This window comes from Ochotona princeps, chromosome 24, assembly GCF_030435755.1.
Source record: "Ochotona princeps isolate mOchPri1 chromosome 24, mOchPri1.hap1, whole genome shotgun sequence".
Lineage (NCBI taxonomy): Eukaryota > Metazoa > Chordata > Mammalia > Lagomorpha > Ochotonidae > Ochotona > Ochotona princeps.
Window position 1 is genome coordinate 27,121,737 of NC_080855.1, and position 17,813 is coordinate 27,139,549.

The following is a 17,813-nucleotide window of genomic DNA, read 5'->3' on the forward strand; positions in this document are numbered from 1 at the left end:
TGTGGGTCCCCTCCACTCACGAGAGTTAGAGTTAGGCTTCAGGGAAGGCCCTGGCAACTCAGCAAATATCAGCCTTCAGGGTATACATTTGGCACTCGATTGGCTCATATCCAAGTGTCCAAATGTGAGTCCCAACTCCACTCTGGATTCCGGCTGCTTGTTAAGATGCACCTGGGGGCAGCAGGTACACTCTGGTCCCTGCCACTCACGGAGGATACCTGGGTAGAGTTCCAGCCGCCAAGCTTTAGCCTGGCCCTGCTCTGACTGATGTAGGCATTTATCTGTAGAGTGGACAGTAGATGGGAGAATTCTCTCTGTTTCTCTATCTCTCTCTCATATAAACAAAACTTAAAAATAGAAACTCTTAACTCTGAGACCTGGGTCTTGGCGGCCAGCAGCCACAGCATGAGGTGCCAGGATCTCCTTGGCTGTGGTAACCACGCGTCGTGGGCAGCCCTCCTACACACTGATATATCTGCTCCTCTTGGTGTGGAAAACAAGGGCAAGGCAGGCCACATCAGTACTTGCGAATTGATGGAGTTGCAGGTTTTTTATTAAAGTAAGTCATGACAATGATAATGCATGATGAGTATGACAGGTATTTTTTTTGCATAATGCCCTCATATTAAGCCTTCAGAATCTGTTTATTAAAACCCTTAATTTTTTTTCTGTTGGTATTATTTTTTTGTCTGTAATGTAACACAGCAAGTCCAAGGTTGCTCCCTAGTAGGGAGCCCCCACAACAGTGTGTTAGGACCCCCCGCCCCGCCATCAGGCACCACGTTTCGCACTGTGTCTGGTGGGCACAGCCCAGAGAAGGATGGGGCCGTGCAGGCGCCAATCCCCTGCCTTCAACCGTGCTTCTCCCTCTGTTCTGCCTACAGAAAGCACTCCAAAGACCTCCGCCAGCTGCAGCCCTGCCCCTGAGTCCCCGATGAGCTCTAGCGAGTCCGTCAAGAGCCTAACCGAACTCGTGCAACAGCCCTGCCCTGCCATCGACACAAGCAAGGACGGCAAGCCACCCGAAGCCAGCGACCCTCCGGCCCCTGACTCCCAGCCCAGCACCCCGCTGCCTCTCTCTGGACACTCGGCCCTCAGCATTCAGGAACTGGTGGCCATGTCTCCCGAGCTGGACACCTATGGCATCACCAAGAGGGTCAAGGAGGTGCTGACGGACAACAACCTCGGTAGGTCACACGCCTAGGCTGCTTGGGCCTCTCAGGGAGAATGGGAGAAGGGGCTTCAGGCCACTGTGAGGCATGCCCTGGCATTCCCCACAGCTGGGGACACTCAGCTCAGCCCAGTCCCCGCCTGACCCACTAGGCCGCTCAGGTGGAGCACCTGTGTGCCTGAGCAGGTCTCGCTTCACTGAGCACCAGCTTCTTGGGTTGTGCCTGGGAGAGCTCCAGACTCTCTTGGGCCGCAAATCTGGGTGGGCTTGCAGGCCCTGCAGCTTCCCTGTGGCTTCCTGGGCACCTGCGAGACCAGGGCCAGCTCCAGGTTCCCTGTGACACAGGCAGGCTGCTGGGTCCCTCAGGAAAACCCCAGTAGTGAGGGCCTGTGTGGGGCTGTGAGAGCAGTAGCTCCTAGCGTAGCACCTGGCTGTGTGGAATCTGGTCACTGCTGCTCCTATTGAGCTTAACCTCTGCTCCCTACACCCCTATACACGTACCCATACAGTGCACACACGTACACACCACACAGCCCCAGGCATGCTCATCTGCCCACGCACTTATACATGCCTATACGTTAGCACACAGCCATGCATACATGCACCATGCATACAGACATACAGAGATAGATATGCACATATACAACACATGCCCATATACACACCCCACACATCCATACATACAGGCACACATGCCTCCCCATAGTCAGAGATATACACACTGTGATGCCTACACGCCCCTGTACACCCATGCACACCACACACACTTGTATATATGCATGCCCAAACACATATAGATTCACATCATGCACACACCCACATACACACATGCATACACAGATATACACACGTACATATCACACAGCACACATATGCATACATACATGTCTCCTCATGGTCAGAGGTACACATGCCTACGCACACACATGCACACCCATGTAGACACACAAGTATATATCCACTCATGCCCTGCAACACACAAACGACCAGACCCCCATGAGCTGGCCTCCATGTCAGGCCCAGAGTGTCTAACCAGCACAAGTGGCAGCCTCCCAGGGCTCTGCCGAGGTGGCTCTTCCAGGGCTGTCACAGGAGCTATGTCTATGAGGGACTAGGAGGCAAGCTTGTCATCTTCCACCATCAGGCTGCCACAGTGTTGTGTCACACTGGGTGGGCAGGCAAGGGAGGGACAGAGTAGGAGCAAGGACAACCCAGACTGGGAGGGCCCAGATGTGCCCTTTGAGGGCATTGAGGGGAGCAGCTGAGTTCTAGAAAAGTTGGCCCTGCAACCCTCTAAAGAGCCAGAGTGTGAGACCAGCCCGACTGGTTGAGGTCTTCCATTCACCCTCCCTGCTCTTTTCACAGTACTGTTTGTCAAAAAGTCACTCACAGAGAGTCAAATGCTGGCTGTGGATCCTAAAACGGGGGCAAGTCATTTGTGCCCGGCGGCTATTGGAGTGGACATTGATTCTAGAGTTGTTCCCCTCCCCACTATGGTCTTGTCACTGGTCCTGGGTGTGACAGATAGGCCCAAGGCCCAGCTGGCGCAGCCCCTTGTACCCTGGGTGGCCACATCCTTGGCATTGGCTGTCCCCGTCCCTGTTGTCACCAGAACCCCAGTGCGGCTGCTAGAGTGCAGCGAGGCTGTGTCCACCTGCCTGCTGAGCCTCCTGGCAGTTGGCTGATTTCCTCCCATGGAAGCAGAAACTTCCAGAAACTTCCGCCCACACCCTGAAGAGATGCAAAGCAGTTTTTATCAGTCTTCCAACTTACACAGAGGGGCCAACCGTGGGCCTGACTGGGTGTCCCAAAGGACCCTTGGCTTCAGCCTGGCCCAGGCCTGCCTGTTGCATCCATTTAGGAATGAACCCACAGCTGGGGAGCCTCTGTCTCTCCCTCTCTTTCAAAACTCTGCTGTTCAAATAAAATCAGTATTCCCCGCCCCCTCTTTTTTTTTTTAGAACTAGATAAAATTGACTACAACAGCCACAGCAAATAGCTGGAAAAACTTGAGACATTTCTAGGCTAAACTAAGAATTTGAAAAGCAAAGAAATCACGAGTTTACAAAATATATACATTTATGGTTAAATGAAAGTAACTGATGCCAAAAAAAAGGTTAATTTCTTTTTTTTTTTTAAAGATTTATTTTATTTTTATTACAAAGTCAGATATACTGAGAGGAGGAGAGACAGAGAGGAAGTGGAGCTGCCGGGATTAGAACCAGCGGCCACATGGGATCAAGGCGAGGACCTTAGCCACCAGGCCACTCTGCCAAGCCCAAAAAAGGTTAATTTCTAAGAGCTGAAGCTTTCCACCCATTATACCACCTGGGTGGTCCATGTTCAGAGCGGTCATTCCCCTTTCCCACCCTACCTCCTCCCCTGGGAGCACGAGTGGGCATCCCACCTTCCTTTCAAGCCTGGCACAAGCCATACTGCAGACCCAAGACCACTGCGCCTCCACAGTGGAGCAGGCTCCAATCTGATCCACTTAGGGTCAGCATGGAAGGAGACACAGGTGGCTCCCGTCCCGCTGGCTACTCACCCTGGAGCTTAGGTGTGGGCATGGCCATCCAGGCCCTGGTTCCAATGGGAAGCGTTGTTGGTTGTACATTGAGAATAAAGCCTGCAGTCCAGGTGAAGAAGTATGGTTGTTACAGAGGTGAAGGGCTGCCCTGAGCTGGGCATGGTATCCCTCACTCGACCTTTACTTGCACTTGGCTTTGCCAATCCCTGCATACTTTGTGACCATCTCTTGCTCTGCTCTGTCTCCTCTCCAGGTCAGCGCCTGTTTGGCGAGACCATCCTGGGGCTCACCCAGGGCTCCGTCTCCGACCTCCTGGCCCGCCCAAAACCCTGGCACAAACTCAGCCTCAAGGGCCGGGAGCCCTTCGTCCGTATGCAGCTGTGGCTCAATGACCCCAACAATGTGGAGAAGCTGATGGACATGAAGAGGATGGAGAAGAAAGGTGAGCCCCGCCCAGCCCCACCCAGCCCCACCCAGCCCTGCCCTGGACAACTGTTTCTGTGCATGGCCCAACTGGTCAACCATTGCTGGAAAGTTCTAGATATGGCAGAGGAGAGCCCTAGTCTGTGGCCCTGGGAAGAGGTCTGGGCAGGTTTGTCACTGTCCCTGCATAGCACCTGAATCCCAGCATTGCTGGGTCCTGTTAACCCAGGGCAGGGGAACACCCTCTGGGCAGTGCTTAGGCTGCTGTGCACCTGCTGCTCCCATCACTAGGAGATGCATAGGGGAGCAGGTGTTTGGCCCAATTATGATGCCCCAGGTCATATATCAGAGTCCCTGGGTTTAGCACCTGACTATCTTCCTGCTTAATGCAGACCGTGGGAGGCAGCAGGTGATGGCTGCAAATAATTGGGTCCCTGTCATCCCCACAGAGATTGTGTCATCCCCATGGAGACTCTCATCCCCACGGGAGACCTGGACTTAGTCCCTGATTCAGCTCCAGCCACTGGCAGCATTTGGGGAACAAACCAACAATTGGAGCACTTGCTCGCTCTCTCTTTTCTCTCTCTCTCACTCTCCACCTCTCAAATAAGTACACTTTTTAAGCTGAAAAATGAAATGCGTTTAGCTGGGCAGAAAGCTCAGTAGCCCCCAGCCAGGCCTGCCAGGCCTGGGAAGAGGTTGAAGGGTACTCACACTGTAGTTTACCCTCTAGCCTGCAAGGTCCTGCCTCCCTTGAGGGATTGCCCCGAATGCCTCCACAAATGCCTCTTTCCTGCATCCCATAGGGGTTCACTGAGTACAGCCCTCATCAGTGAACCCACGCCCTCCCAGGGGCCCCAGCCACAGTCACCTCCCTCACAGGGCCGCCACTGCACCCAAAACCCTTAGGTGCAAAGAAGGGCTGCAACTGGCCAGGCTGGCCTTAAAGAGCTCCACCCATCTTCCTAGTCAGCTACCACAGAGCACCTTAATCAAGGGTGCCATCCATTGCCCACCAGCCAAACATCATAGGCTGTCAACCTCCCAGGGCAAGGCTGAAGCTCCAAGAGGCAGCCAGAGCTGAATACCTCCAGGAATGCCAAGGGCTGGGCCCTGGGATGTAACCAGACTGTTCGCCAGGCACCATACTGAGACCTCAGCCAGCGATGAGGCCATCACCCCAGGAAACAAGAAGCCTAGGGGCTCAGGAGGCTGGCTTGACTCTGCAGCTGGGGCAGGTGGGGAGCAGGATTGTGGCGCAAGGCTGGCTGTGCCCAAGCCTGCAATGCTGGGCCCCACAGTGCTGCCATTCCTCCCTGGCAGTGTGGAAATTGTCACACACGAGCCACAGTCTCTCAGGCAGCACTCCTGAATCTTATGAAACAGAAACCCAGGAACGGCCCCCAAGCTCCATCTGTGGGCTGTTGTTTGCCAGAGCCTGCACCCTGTACCCTGTACCTTGCACCAGCTCTGTCTTGCCTACACTGCCTGCTCCCCACTGCCCTGGCTGCACTATCCCCTCCTGGGTGGGACAAACAACAGCAGTTCACCAGGCTTCCCCGACCTCCCTCCTCCTCACAGGCTCCAGGCGCCCTCTTGTGTTACAAAGGAGTTACTGTTTCAGAGGAAGCGGGGAGCAAGTGCATGAGCAGCTCCAGGTCTCCGCTGTACCAAGCATGGCGTGTGGGACACGGAGGACCAACGCAGGACAACCCAGGCCTGTTTCAAGTTGGCCTTCACTTCTGCTGTGGTCATTCACTACAGGGATCATGTCCCCGCCCCCCCAGCCTCAGGGCCGGCACCTGCCAAAAGAGGGCATCAGGCTGGTTGGGCAGGCTGCAGGAACTAGAAAGGCTAATCTGCAAGAGCGAGCCATTGAAACAGTTCATGTTCTACACAGGCCTAACCCCACTGAGCCCCAGGCCCCTGCCACCCCGCTTCCCCTCCCCATCCTCTCCTGTCAGCTGCTTCTCTGCCCTGCTTTTCTGTCGTCTCACAAGCTGACCCTGGATCTGGACTGTTGGCATGGTCACAAGCATGCAGACACCCATGTGCCCACTCACGTTCCACGCATTGGTGCGCATGGTGCAGGCAGATCTGCAGCCTGGTTGACTCCCATCCCTCTTCCCAAGCCACAGCCTGGCTCCAGACCACAGCCCCACGCACTGCCCTGGAGCAACCTCCCCACCTCCCACCCCTGCCCAGCCCCTCCCCTTCTCCCTGGCAGGTGCCCCTGCTGCCCGGAGCCAGTGATGCCTCAGCTTTGCCAGCCACCAGCCTCCAGCTCACCCTGCAGGCCCCATATCCCTGCCTCCCTGCATACCCACAAGGAGAGCCCCACCAGACCTTCCTGCACTCCACACCACAAGTTCTCGGACCTGACTCACATGACCCCCAGCACAAACTGCCCGGCCTCCCAGATCCTAAATGCAGGCACCCTACCTCCTGACCACATACCTGTTGCCATATCTGTCTCCCCACCCTGCCTGACTCAAGGTGGCCCTCAGACCCACAGCCCCTCCCTGCTCCCCTGGAGCATCCATGCCTGAATCTGTGCCCCACAGCTGGGCCCTCCAGCATTCTCACCTCTTTCTCTTCTTCTCTTACCACTCACCTGCAAACACTGTCACCCACCCACTTATCTTTCAAACCCAACTGTAAATTCTGAGTTGCCTTGGCCAAAGCCTCTTAGAATCAGCTTCCAACAGGGTGGCTAGCACACACACACTACCCTCACATGCTCACTTGCCCAGGCACAAGCCCACATGGCATTCTGAATCCTTGGCACACTGCAGCATTTGAGGCTTCCACCTTCCCTTGGCCCCATCTGAGCTCAGTGCCACCTTCCCCTGGCTTTTCCCCACCCCCAGCTCTGTCCAGGGCTCCCTCTAGCCCTGCGTCCTTCTAGTCCCGCCCCCCAGGTGTATCAAATTCCCACTGCAGCTTTATTCCAATGGGTTCCAAATTTTCTCTGGAGCACAGACCCAGCTTCGAAGCTCCTGTTGTAAACCTCTTCCCCCCCGCTGCCTTCAGGTAACAGCCAAGGTTTGCGCTCACCCTGGCTCCAGGCTGCTCTCCCACTTGTCAGACAACTCCTCCTTCCTCCGCCACCACGGCTACTGTTGCCAGCATCTGTCTTTGCACATACCATCCCTGTCTTTGCACATGCTTAATAAACCACGCCTGCCTTCTCCCACTCCTGCATCCTCCCCCTACAGCCTCCAGCTAACCCTCCTGTCCTTCAAGAATTTGTTTTTGTCTATTTATTAACATCAGAGTTAGAGAGGTGGAAGGTCCTCCATCTGCTGGTTCACTCCCCAAATGGTCAGAGCTGGCCAGGAGCTTCCTCCAGGTCTCCCATGTGGGTGTAGGCGCTCAGGCACTTGGGCCATTCTGTGCTGCTTTCCCAGGTACATTAGCAGGAAGCTGGATCAGAAGGGGAGCAACCAGGACTCAAGCCAGTGTCCATATGGGATGTCAGTCTATAGGCAGGGACCCCACCCTCCATGCCACAGCATCGGCCCCAAGATTTACGTTAAACATCCTCTCCTCTGGGCCCCCAGCCCCTCCCAACCTATGTGTGCCTCCCTGTGGGTTTCCACCATAAATGCCCTTTCTGGATCTTCTGCATCCCCCACAAGTTGGTTAAGGTGTACAGGGTCAGGGGCATGTAAGCAGGGCCCCTGGGCGTTTGTGCCGAGGGCAGCCGTGGCTTTGGGCTGACTGAACTCTGACTCCCGTCCCACCACCTCTTCCCCCTCAGCCTACATGAAGCGGCGGCACAGCTCAGTCAGTGACAGCCAGCCCTGCGAGCCGCCCACCGTGGGCATCGACTACAGCCAGGGCGCCAGCCCACAGCCCCAGCACCAGCTCAAGAAGCCACGGGTGGTGCTGGCCCCGGAGGAGAAGGAAGCTCTTAAGCGGGCCTATCAGCAAAAGCCATACCCGTCACCAAAAACCATCGAGGAGCTCGCCACCCAGCTCAACCTGAAAACCAGCACGGTCATCAACTGGTTCCACAACTACAGGTAGGCCCTGACACCAGCCAGCAGGCCATGGCCCCGAGCTCCGTCCTCGCTCAAGCTGGGCTGAGGATCTGACCCACATTGAGGAGCATAGACATGGTGGTCTAGGGCCATGCCCAGGCTCAGGGGACCTGAGGTATGGTCAGCTGTGTTATTCCACTGGAGTTTCTAACTCTATAAAGATGGAGGCCTAAGTTCCTCCTGGCTCCAAAGCTGAAGAATGTTGGGAAAATTACAGCTGCCTAACAGGGAGGTCTAACTCCTTTGGGATGTTTTGGGTCTTTTCCAGTGCTGCCCTGCAAACTGGTTTTGATCGCTTTTCCTGTGAGACAGATTAAGGACTTCCAGGCCTTTGATACACCAGGGAAAGCTAAGTTCAGCCTCATCACTGGCTGCAGACAAGTCTCAGGGGGCCAAGTAGCCTGCCAGGGCAGGGCAGGGCAGGACCCAGCACTCGGCTCGCACCCAGCAGGCAGGCAGGAAAAGTTGAAAACAGAGCTTAGAAACCTCCTGCAGGTTCTGAGTGGCACTCTAACCCTGGTCTCAAACAGAAATCACAAGTCCTGCCCCTAGGCCATCATCGCCTGATGTCAGTTCCCACCACAATGTCACTTCCCCAGGCCAGGCTTCCTGCCTACTGAATATGTGCACGTGCGCCCGCACAGGCACACACACAGATGTAGCCAATGCCAGTGGGGTCTTGGCAGCTGGCCAGCAGCAGGCAGTGGAAGTGGACACTCGAAGCACAGTCAAGTGCTAGAGAAAGGAGTGGTCTCTGCTAAGTTCTGCCAGCATTCCTGAATGGGCCCAAAGTCCCACCCAGGACCTGAACAAATTGGGCAATCTAAAAATATCAGATGGAAGCCTGAAATCACACTGATAAAAAGGCTGGGTTAAGAGCTGGAAGCTTCATGTGAGAGCTGTGTGGGCCTGTCCCTGAACCCTGCTGCCAGGCACCTGCTCCTGCATGGCTGGGCAGGCCCAGATGGGCCCCCATGAGTACGCTGCTCCCAGGAGGACAGGCCCAGGAGCTGAGCATGGCTATGGCCGCAGCCACTGAACGGGCTCCCAGCCACGTGCTCTCCGGTCTCCTACAAATCATGTCTGTTGGAGCCCAAGTGTTTTTAACTCCGTCACACTGTCACCCAGAGGCCACCTGAGTCCTGAGTGCTGAGCACTGGGCTATGAGCTGCACTGAACAGGGTCACTGGCCAGGACCCACCTACTCTGGTGGCTCAACTGCTGGCCCTCTGAGAGCTATGGTCGTGCCTGTCAGACGACAGTCAGCATTCACTGTGGGGAAGCCCCTCTATGCACTCTGCACGAGCAAAAAGGAGAGAGAGGGAGGCCAGCGCTGTGGCACGGCCCCCTGCAATGCCAGTACTCCACACAGGTGCCAGTTCCAGTCCATGCTGCTCCACCTCTGATCCAGCTCCCTGCTAATGCATCTGGGAAAACAGAGGCGGATGTGCAAGTGCTTGGACCCCGTACCCACAAGGGAGACTTAGAAGAAGCTTCTAGTTCCTGGCTTTGGTCTGGGCCAGCCATGGCCATTTGAGGAGTGAACCAACAAATGGAAGTTGTCTTTCTCTCTCTCTCTCTCTCTCTCTTTCTCTCTCTCTCTCTAACTCTGCCTTTCAAGTGAGTGAAATTGATCTTAAAAGAAGAGAAAGAGGGCCTGGCAGCATGGCCTACCTGCTAAAGTCTTCGCCTTGAACATGCCAGGATCCCATATGGGCACCGATTCTAATCCCGGCAGCTCCACTTCCCATCCAGCTCCCTGCTTGTGGCCTGGGAAAGCAGCCAAGGATGGCCCAAAGCTTTGGGACCCTGCACCCGCGGGGATCGGTGCAGCACTGGCCATTGCGCTCACTTGGGGAGTGAATCATCAGACAGAAGATCTTCCTCTCTTTCTCTCCTCCTCTCTGTATGTCCGACTTTGTAATAAAAATAAATAAATCTTAAAAAGAGAGAGAGAGAGAGAGAGAGAGAGAGAGAGAGAGAGAAGCAGCAGAGGAAGAACAGCTCTAAGTCTTTAACAGTGAGATCAGCAACCCCGGGCCAGATCTGGAGCAGATACCAGAGTCAGGCCCTTCCCAGAATGGGCCCACAGCCCCACAGCAGGGCTGCTGAGCCATGGGTGGCCTGGGCCCTACAGACCTGCCACACTGGGGGGAGGAAGGGTGACCTGAGCCAGGGTCTGACTGCAGGAGGCCTGGCCAAGAGAAGCCTTAGAGAAAATTAAACCAAGGAGTGAGACGTAAGCGCCAGGCCACTGGGAGCCAACTGCAGTCACGTTGTCCTGTTACTTGGTGTGACAGTCAGGTCTGTCTTTGCCATATCCAAAAGTAGAGTTCTCTTTCCACCACCTTAAGGGAAGCTGAAGCAGCACCGAGCGACCCTGTGCCCCTACAATGGGGCTGGAGAGACCAGCACCATGCAGGACGCTGGAAGCCATGGTGTCAGTGAGCCTTGTAACCCACTCCTGGAGTCCAAGTGGGCTGATGGCTCCTTTCCACAGAGCAGGCATGGCCACTGTCCCACACACAGCACATATTCTGCCAGCCCCAGGCTCCTGGGCAGTAAGCACAGGACTCGTTTTGGTGTTCGTATGTTTTTTCAGAATTTTTTATTAAAAATGTAAATTGAGGGCCCAGCGGCGTGGCCTAGCAGCTAAAGTCCTCCCCTTGAACGCGCCGGGATCCCATATTGGCGCCGGTTCTAATCCCGGCAGCTCCGCTTCTCATCCAGCTCCCTGCTTGTGGCCTGGGAAAGCATATGAGGACGGCCCAAAGCTTTGGGACCCTGCACCCATGTGGGGGACCCAGAAGAGGTTCCTAGTTCCCGGCTTTGGATCGGCACAGCACCAGCCATTGCGCTCACTTGGGGAGTGAATCATAGGATGGAAGATCTTCCTCTCTGTCTCTCCTCCTCTCTCTGTATATCTGACTTTGTAATAAAATAAAAAAAAAAAAATAAATAAATCTTTAAAAATAGGTAAATTGACACAGAGAGATTTATCAATCTTCCATCTGCTGGTTCACTCCCCAAGCCTGGCTGGGGGCCAGGCCTGATCAAATCCAGGAGCTCCATCCAGGTCTTCTATGTGGGCAACAGGGGCCTAAATGCCGGGGCAACCTTCCACTGCCTTCCCAGGCACATTAGCAAGGAGCTGGGTTGGAAGTGGAATGATACTCCATCCCATATGGAATGCCGGCATTGCAGGCAGCAGCTTTTTCTACTATACAATCAATGCCAGTCCCTTTATTAATTTAAAAATATACATATTTTATTTGAAAAGCAGAATTGGAGGGGAGAGGGCGGGAATAGATCTTGTATCTGCTGGTTCACTTCCCTTAGAACTGCAACAGCTGGGGCTGGGCCAGGCCAAAGCTAGGAAGTTCTGGGACTCCTCTACAAGGCTGCAGGGTCTCAAGCACTTAGGCCCTCTCCTACTGCCTTTCCAGGCACACTAATAGGAACCTCAATCAAAAGTGGAGCAGTCGGGACTCGAACCGCATCCATATGGGATTCCACCACTGCACCTCAGGCCAGACCCGCCTCTGCGTTTCTTGATTATGCCTTAGATGCCCAGATCCAATCTGTTCACATCAAAGCAAGCTTATGGTTTTAAAATCCATTCCCCATGAACTTTCTGAAGGCCTCACCCACGTGTCCTCCTTCCTGCTTTATCAAATGGCATCCCTGATGGGAACTGTCCCCTGATGGTTCTCACTGGGGAAGTCCATACACTGGTCACCAACACAGGCAGTGTCAGTTCAGCCCAGCCCGGCGAGGCCTCGGTGGGCAGATGAAGGACCCGTGCCATCATCCTCACTGCTAGAGGTCAGCGGAGGGGACAGATGGCACCCCTATTCAGGGCCACCTCGCCCCCAGGCTGGGCTGGGGTTCCACGGGATAGCTGTTCCCAGTGGCCTCCTCACCTCCGGCCCATTTGTGTCTCATAGGTCTCGGATCCGCAGAGAACTGTTCATTGAGGAGATCCAGGCCGGAAGCCAGGGCCAGGCGGGCACCAGCGACTCGCCATCTTCAGCCCGGAGTGGCCGCGCCGCACCCAGCTCAGAGGGTGACAGCTGCGACGGCGTGGAGGCCGCCGAGGGCCCGGGCGCCACCGACGAGGAGCCAGGCGGCCCAGCGGCCGCCGCCAAGTCTCAGGGAGGGCCCGCCGAGGCGGCCGCGGCCCCGGCAGAGCGGGAGGAGGCGCCCCGGCCCGCAGAGAAGACGGAGCCGCCGCCCTCGGGGACCCCGGGCCCGGACGACGCCCAGGACGCAGGCAGGCCTAGGCCGCCACCCGAGGGCCCGGCCGACGGCCCGCGGCCCGTGCCAAACCCCGCCGGCGCCGCACCCGCGACCGCGGCCCTGGCCGGGGAGGACGCCGCTACCTCAGCCGCCCCACCCGGGGACGGCCCCGGCGCGACCCCCGGCGCTTCTTCGGCCGAGAGGAGTTCCGCGTTGCCAAGCACCAGTGCGCCGGCCGGCCGCAGGCCCAGCTCGCTGCAGAGCCTCTTCGGCCTCCCCGAGGCGGCGGGCGCCAGGGACTCGCGAGACAACCCCTTGAGGAAGAAGAAGGCCGCGAACTTGAACAGCATAATCCACCGCCTGGAGAAAGCCGCCAGCCGGGAGGAGCCCATCGAATGGGAGTTCTGAGGGGGTGCCGGCCTCCCGGCCCCCAGCCCCAGCGCCCGGGCAAGGAGGCCGAGATGGGCCGTGCCGAACCGGGCCAAGCCGGGCCGGGCCGAGTCCAGCCGGGTCGGGGAGGGACGGGGCGTCGGGCCAGCTCCGTGGCCCGGACCGTGTTGCGCACTTACCGCCCTGCGGGCCACAGGGCAAAATCGCCATAGGCCAAGGTGCATATAGAAAACAGGAGCATTAAGCCCAATCTATGTCGTGTTTTCAAGGAAGAAAACGGAAATGTGTAGTCGAGCTTTTTTGTACCCTCAAGTGTTTTTTTTATTGCCCTAAAGTGATTTCCACAGGTTCTGGGATAACTCTTACAGCTTTTTGCCTTGCGCCCTCCTCTTGGTGTGGGCTTAAAACAAAACAAACAAAACAAAACAAAAAAAAATCAAACCCACATATGAAAAGGGGGCTTTTTATCTGCCATCTAATGGCTTCAGAGCGATAATACACTATATTATCTTCTTAAACCAGGAAGGGGGGGAGGGATTTTTTCAGAAAAAAAAAAAAGTTTTTGTAGCTATTCAGTTGCCACTAAGAGATTGCACAGTCAAACCGACTCTAAACACACTAGTTTGGATTCCTAAATATTTTCAAGAAAATGAAATCTTCTCCTTTGAAATTTTGAATTAAGATAAAACACATTTACTCCACGTATTTTTTAACAAAAGAGAGAAAAAGAAAGTTACATCAGGAAACCCTCTTGATTTTGTGGTAGCTGAGGTAGTGTTTTCTCGAACGTTCGTGACTAGAATCCTGACGTGTAGTGCACATTGATCCATAGCTTTAACTGGCCCCTGGCTTTTCCGTCTGGGGTCTGTTTAATACACTCCATTCTAGGCCAAATCAGGACAGGAAAAAAAGAAAAAAAGAAAAAAAAAAAAAGATCCGAATCTAGGTATTTTATAATCTGCTTTTTAACCTCTAACCGCAGAGCACGCTGATCAGACCTCATATTGGGAGGTTCAGGAGACAAGTTAGCATGTTCCCGTTCTCATTTCGTTTTAATTTATGGTGTCTGTGTCCACGTTGGTGCATCTGTACGCAAGTGCGCGTGCACATGTGCGAGCCGTGAACGAGTAAAGGGCAGGAGGCCTCCTGCCACATGTGGGCAGGTGGATCTGGGGCCCCCAATAGACAGAAGGCACCTCACTTCTCACCACTTCCCCCGCTCCCCCGCCCGACGACCCAGGACCTTGGGCAGGGCTGGCTCCAGCACTCTCTCTGTCCCCCGCGTCTCCCCTCCTTCTTCCCACCACAAGCACTGATGGCCCTGTTGACCCCGTGGGAAGCTCCCTTCCCTGCAGGAGAGAGAGAGAGAGCCCTGGAGGCAGCCCAGTCTGCACCGCCAACCCCTCACCCAAGGCACACGCGCACACACACACACACACACGCACACACGCACCCATGGAGGCGGCCCTTCAATGCTGTCCACTCCAGACCAGACCATTTGCCCTCCCTTTCATTTCACCTCTTGAGAAGTTGTTTTATGCACAATTTAGGGCAGCCTAAGTACAAATCCACAAGTCTAACTTGTCTCTGACTCCTCCTGTTGTCGATGTGTATATGCGTGAGAACAGAGGTGGATGAGAGTGTGCGTGTGTGTGTGTGTGTGCAATTTTATACGTCTGTGTATTTTCTTAAGTCCCTGTGCACACATAGAGTGCATTACTGCCACCTTTTTCCAATAAGCTGTTGTATCGGTTATGGCTTCTACAAGTTGGCTAATTTAGACTCCTTTATTGCCATATCTTTAAACTAACAATAGATGATTTCGGTATATATATATATATTTTTTTTTGCTTATTTATAGGTGCTGTATTTTATTATCTGATTGTTAGGAAGGGATGAGAGGGGCAAATATTTAGAGGGATAGACTGCCGGCAGTATTGGGTATAATTTACAAGATGTAGTTGTCATACTGTATATTACTGATTGAAAACCTTTTGACCGTATCGTGTATCATTGAAAAACCTTTGTCTTAGGTCAACATCTTTGGATGACATTTTAATGGTGCATTCATTATTTCTTAAGTTTAATTAATATTACTTTTTTTTTGATTGGGGGGGTGGGAAGGGAGTTATTTTACAGGTATGCTCCCGCTGTTACGCCTCTGTGTGCTTGTTATTAATTAACTCGTAGGATTTTAACTGTAAGATGTGAAACCACATTTCTTGCATGATGTGTTAGAAATTACGTTATTTCATTTACAGTCCTTTTTTTTTTTTTTTTAACCTGCAACCGCAGCATTTAGTTGAAAGTTTTTCACAGATTTAAGAGTCACTACACTAAAGACAATGCCTGGTCATGAATGCCTAGTCGTCAGGAGGCTCTAGGAGGCTGGGAGGCAGACCCTGTGTCCGGCCCAGACCGGCGAGCCGTTTCTGAGCTCTTGCTATCCAGTTCTGTGAGAAGAAGCATGGCAGGGGAGCAGCGGCTGGGACAGGGAGTTGACTTTCTGGATTCAGGTTCGCTTGAGGACGAGCGGTTCTTGCCCCTAGGACTCTAGAGGGACAGAGCGTTCTCCCTCTCCCCTGCCCCCCCCCGCCCCTGTTCCTGCCCCGAGACTCTCTCAGTGTCTAATTCTCATTAGCACAGAAAGCGGGGAGTCAAGCTGGTGGGAACCGTCAGGTGAGGAATGGCGTTTCAAAGGTGTGACTGTTACCTGCCAGGGTGTTTGGGGTGTCGGATCCCAACGGAGAAGTGCAGTTGGGCCCTCCTGGTGACCAAAAAGCCTGACATCGCCACTTTGGCTCTCCCAAGAAATTTAGCCCGATTTTGTTGTTGTCGTCATTTTTTTTTTTTATTTTAAGTTTTAACTAAGTTGTTGATTTCCATTCTTTTTTTTTTTTTTTTTAATTTGTGGCCAGACTTCCATCTGGGTGCTCGATACAGTCAGTTGGTTAAATTTTGCTTGCAGTTCTGTGTTTGTATTTTTTCCTATTATTTATTTTATTTTATTATTAAATTTTTTTTTAATTGAGATCCCAACCTCACCATCTCTTGTGTGAAGCTCTCACTCACTGTCTGTCATGTATTTCTGCAAGCTGCCACTTAATCACAGGGACCTAGGGCGCGGGCACCTCCCCTCCCCGTTCTGCCCCTGAGCCTGCAATGCGTAGGTGCACCCTTGGTCTCGAGAAGCAATATTCAAGTGCCTTGAATAGCACCCTCTCCGTGTGGGGTCCATCTTCCCCAGGCAGCCCCCTCTCTCCCCTACCTGCCTCCACCTCTCCCCTGCTCTGTCAGTCACTTCACAAACGGGTCTGGCCCTCTTCCCACCCCTGCCCCCACCGTGCCGCCCTCTTAGAACACTAACTGATAACTTGGTTACAAACTCTGTTGTGCCACATTCAGCGGGCCTCTCTCTGCTGGTCTTAGGAGGCAGCGTTCCAAACAGCAGAGCCCCTGCTGAGGCTTAACCAGCTCAGCAGAGACCCCAGTGTCACACGTGGTTGGCTCCAATCTTTAGTTCGCGCTCAGCAGGTTGGCTTGTGGCATTGTGGGTAGCAGATATGCGGGTCTAACTTAGCAGGGAGCTCACTGGCTTCCACCCCAGGAGACTTCTGGGTCCCTGTGAGTTCCTGGGACACCTCTCTGTAGAGACTATTAGCACAGCCCTTGAGCCAACAGGATATGATGGGCCCCTGGGGTCCAAGCCTGGGGCTGCTGTCAGACCACTCCCCTCCTTGAACACTGGCAGAGGGTCCCCGGTCAAGCCTCCCAGGGACAGGTCCTGGGCCCTCCAAAGCACAAATTCCTTCCTGACCAGTTTCTTTCCTGTCACCATCTTTGTTTCCTCCTTGCGTGGGGTAAACCTTTCTGTCCACCCCTGCTGTTCAGGACTGCTGGCCACAAGGCCAGACCCAGGGGCCAGCTCTCCCTCCCGGGCTTGGGCCATGGCCAAGGTCCGTGCCACAGCTCCCCCAGCAGAAGGCAAGGTGTGCTGGAACAAGGAGGGTCATGCCCTGGGAGCTGGGGGTACTGAGCCTCTTTGTTCCTGCTGTGTCTGTGTTCTGCCTGCTGTGCAGGGGCCGTCAGGGGACTGTGTGCCCCTTCTATGCAACATTGGTCAGCCCTTAAAATTGGCAGAGGTTGGGTAGACCCGATGGCTGATCAACCCTGACTGAGCCTTGGCCTGTAGGAGCCAGAGGTTGTGTTCGTTCATTCATTCCCAGGCAGGCCTAGCAGCTATTCAGGGCCAGTGTGCAGGCTGTTGGCTGTGGTACTGCAGGTGGCAGGCAGAGTAGGGGAGGCTCCTGCGGGAGGCCAACAGCATCCCTCCCGGCATGTCCTCACACCCCTCACCCCTTCTACCTCACTAACCTGGGCTATCCATGGCATGTCACCTCCTCGGAGCTGTGGGATGCATGGGCTGCTGGGTGGGGGGCTCAGGGAGGCACCTGGAGCTTGCCCTTGTTCCTGGGGTTCTAGAAGCTGTCTGCCCAGAAGGAGGGCATAAAGTCAGGCCAGGGAGGTTCCAGCCAGTCCCTGTTCGGTTGTTGCCATCTACTGCAATGTCGTGTCCTGGCCTTGAGCTGCCCCTCACCCCACCCCCAGGAGCCATGTGAGAGCCACCCCAACTACCCAGAATCTCGAAGCCATCCACATCTCCAGCACTGAAGGGGAGTGGCGTGGTCAAGGCTTCAACTTTACTGAAAGCTGCCTCTTTCTTACTAACACCAACTGCATGAAGGGTGAAGAGGGGGTCTCTGACCCCTTAACCCTTTCTCCCTGGAAGAACATGCTCATTTCTACCCAGAGCCAAACCACACACCAGCTCCCAGGCTGCTGGCCACCGGCGGGTCCCCTGGCTCCTGCACCCGGGGCTAGCAAGGCAGCCAGCAGAGCTGGCATTTTATCCAGGGAACCCACTCACCACAGGTCGGCACTGAGAGAGACCCCCATTACCCAACACAATCCCAGCTCCCTGCCACATGTGCTGAAAGAACTTGTAGTCCGATTTGAC

General features: G+C 54.6%; 1 protein-coding gene across 10 annotated transcripts in view; it reads left to right on the forward strand.

Moving 5' to 3' along the window:
* The window catches only part of CUX1 (cut like homeobox 1), a 298,816-nt gene that overhangs the window by 265,935 nt on the left and 15,068 nt on the right, over nucleotides 1-17,813 (forward strand). For 6 of the 10 annotated variants that reach the window (XM_058681024.1, XM_058681025.1, XM_058681026.1 and 3 more), the window contains 4 exons: nucleotides 885-1,187; nucleotides 3,952-4,140; nucleotides 7,885-8,149; nucleotides 12,115-13,090. The exons of the other annotated variants lie outside the window; for them this stretch is intronic. In XM_058681024.1, coding sequence (XP_058537007.1) covers nucleotides 885-1,187; nucleotides 3,952-4,140; nucleotides 7,885-8,149; nucleotides 12,115-12,814 — 1,457 coding nt within the window. In that variant the 3' untranslated portion in view covers nucleotides 12,815-13,090. Of the gene's footprint in view, nucleotides 1-884; nucleotides 1,188-3,951; nucleotides 4,141-7,884; nucleotides 8,150-12,114; nucleotides 13,091-17,813 lie in introns of those variants that run through there. 10 annotated transcript variants of the gene reach the window in all.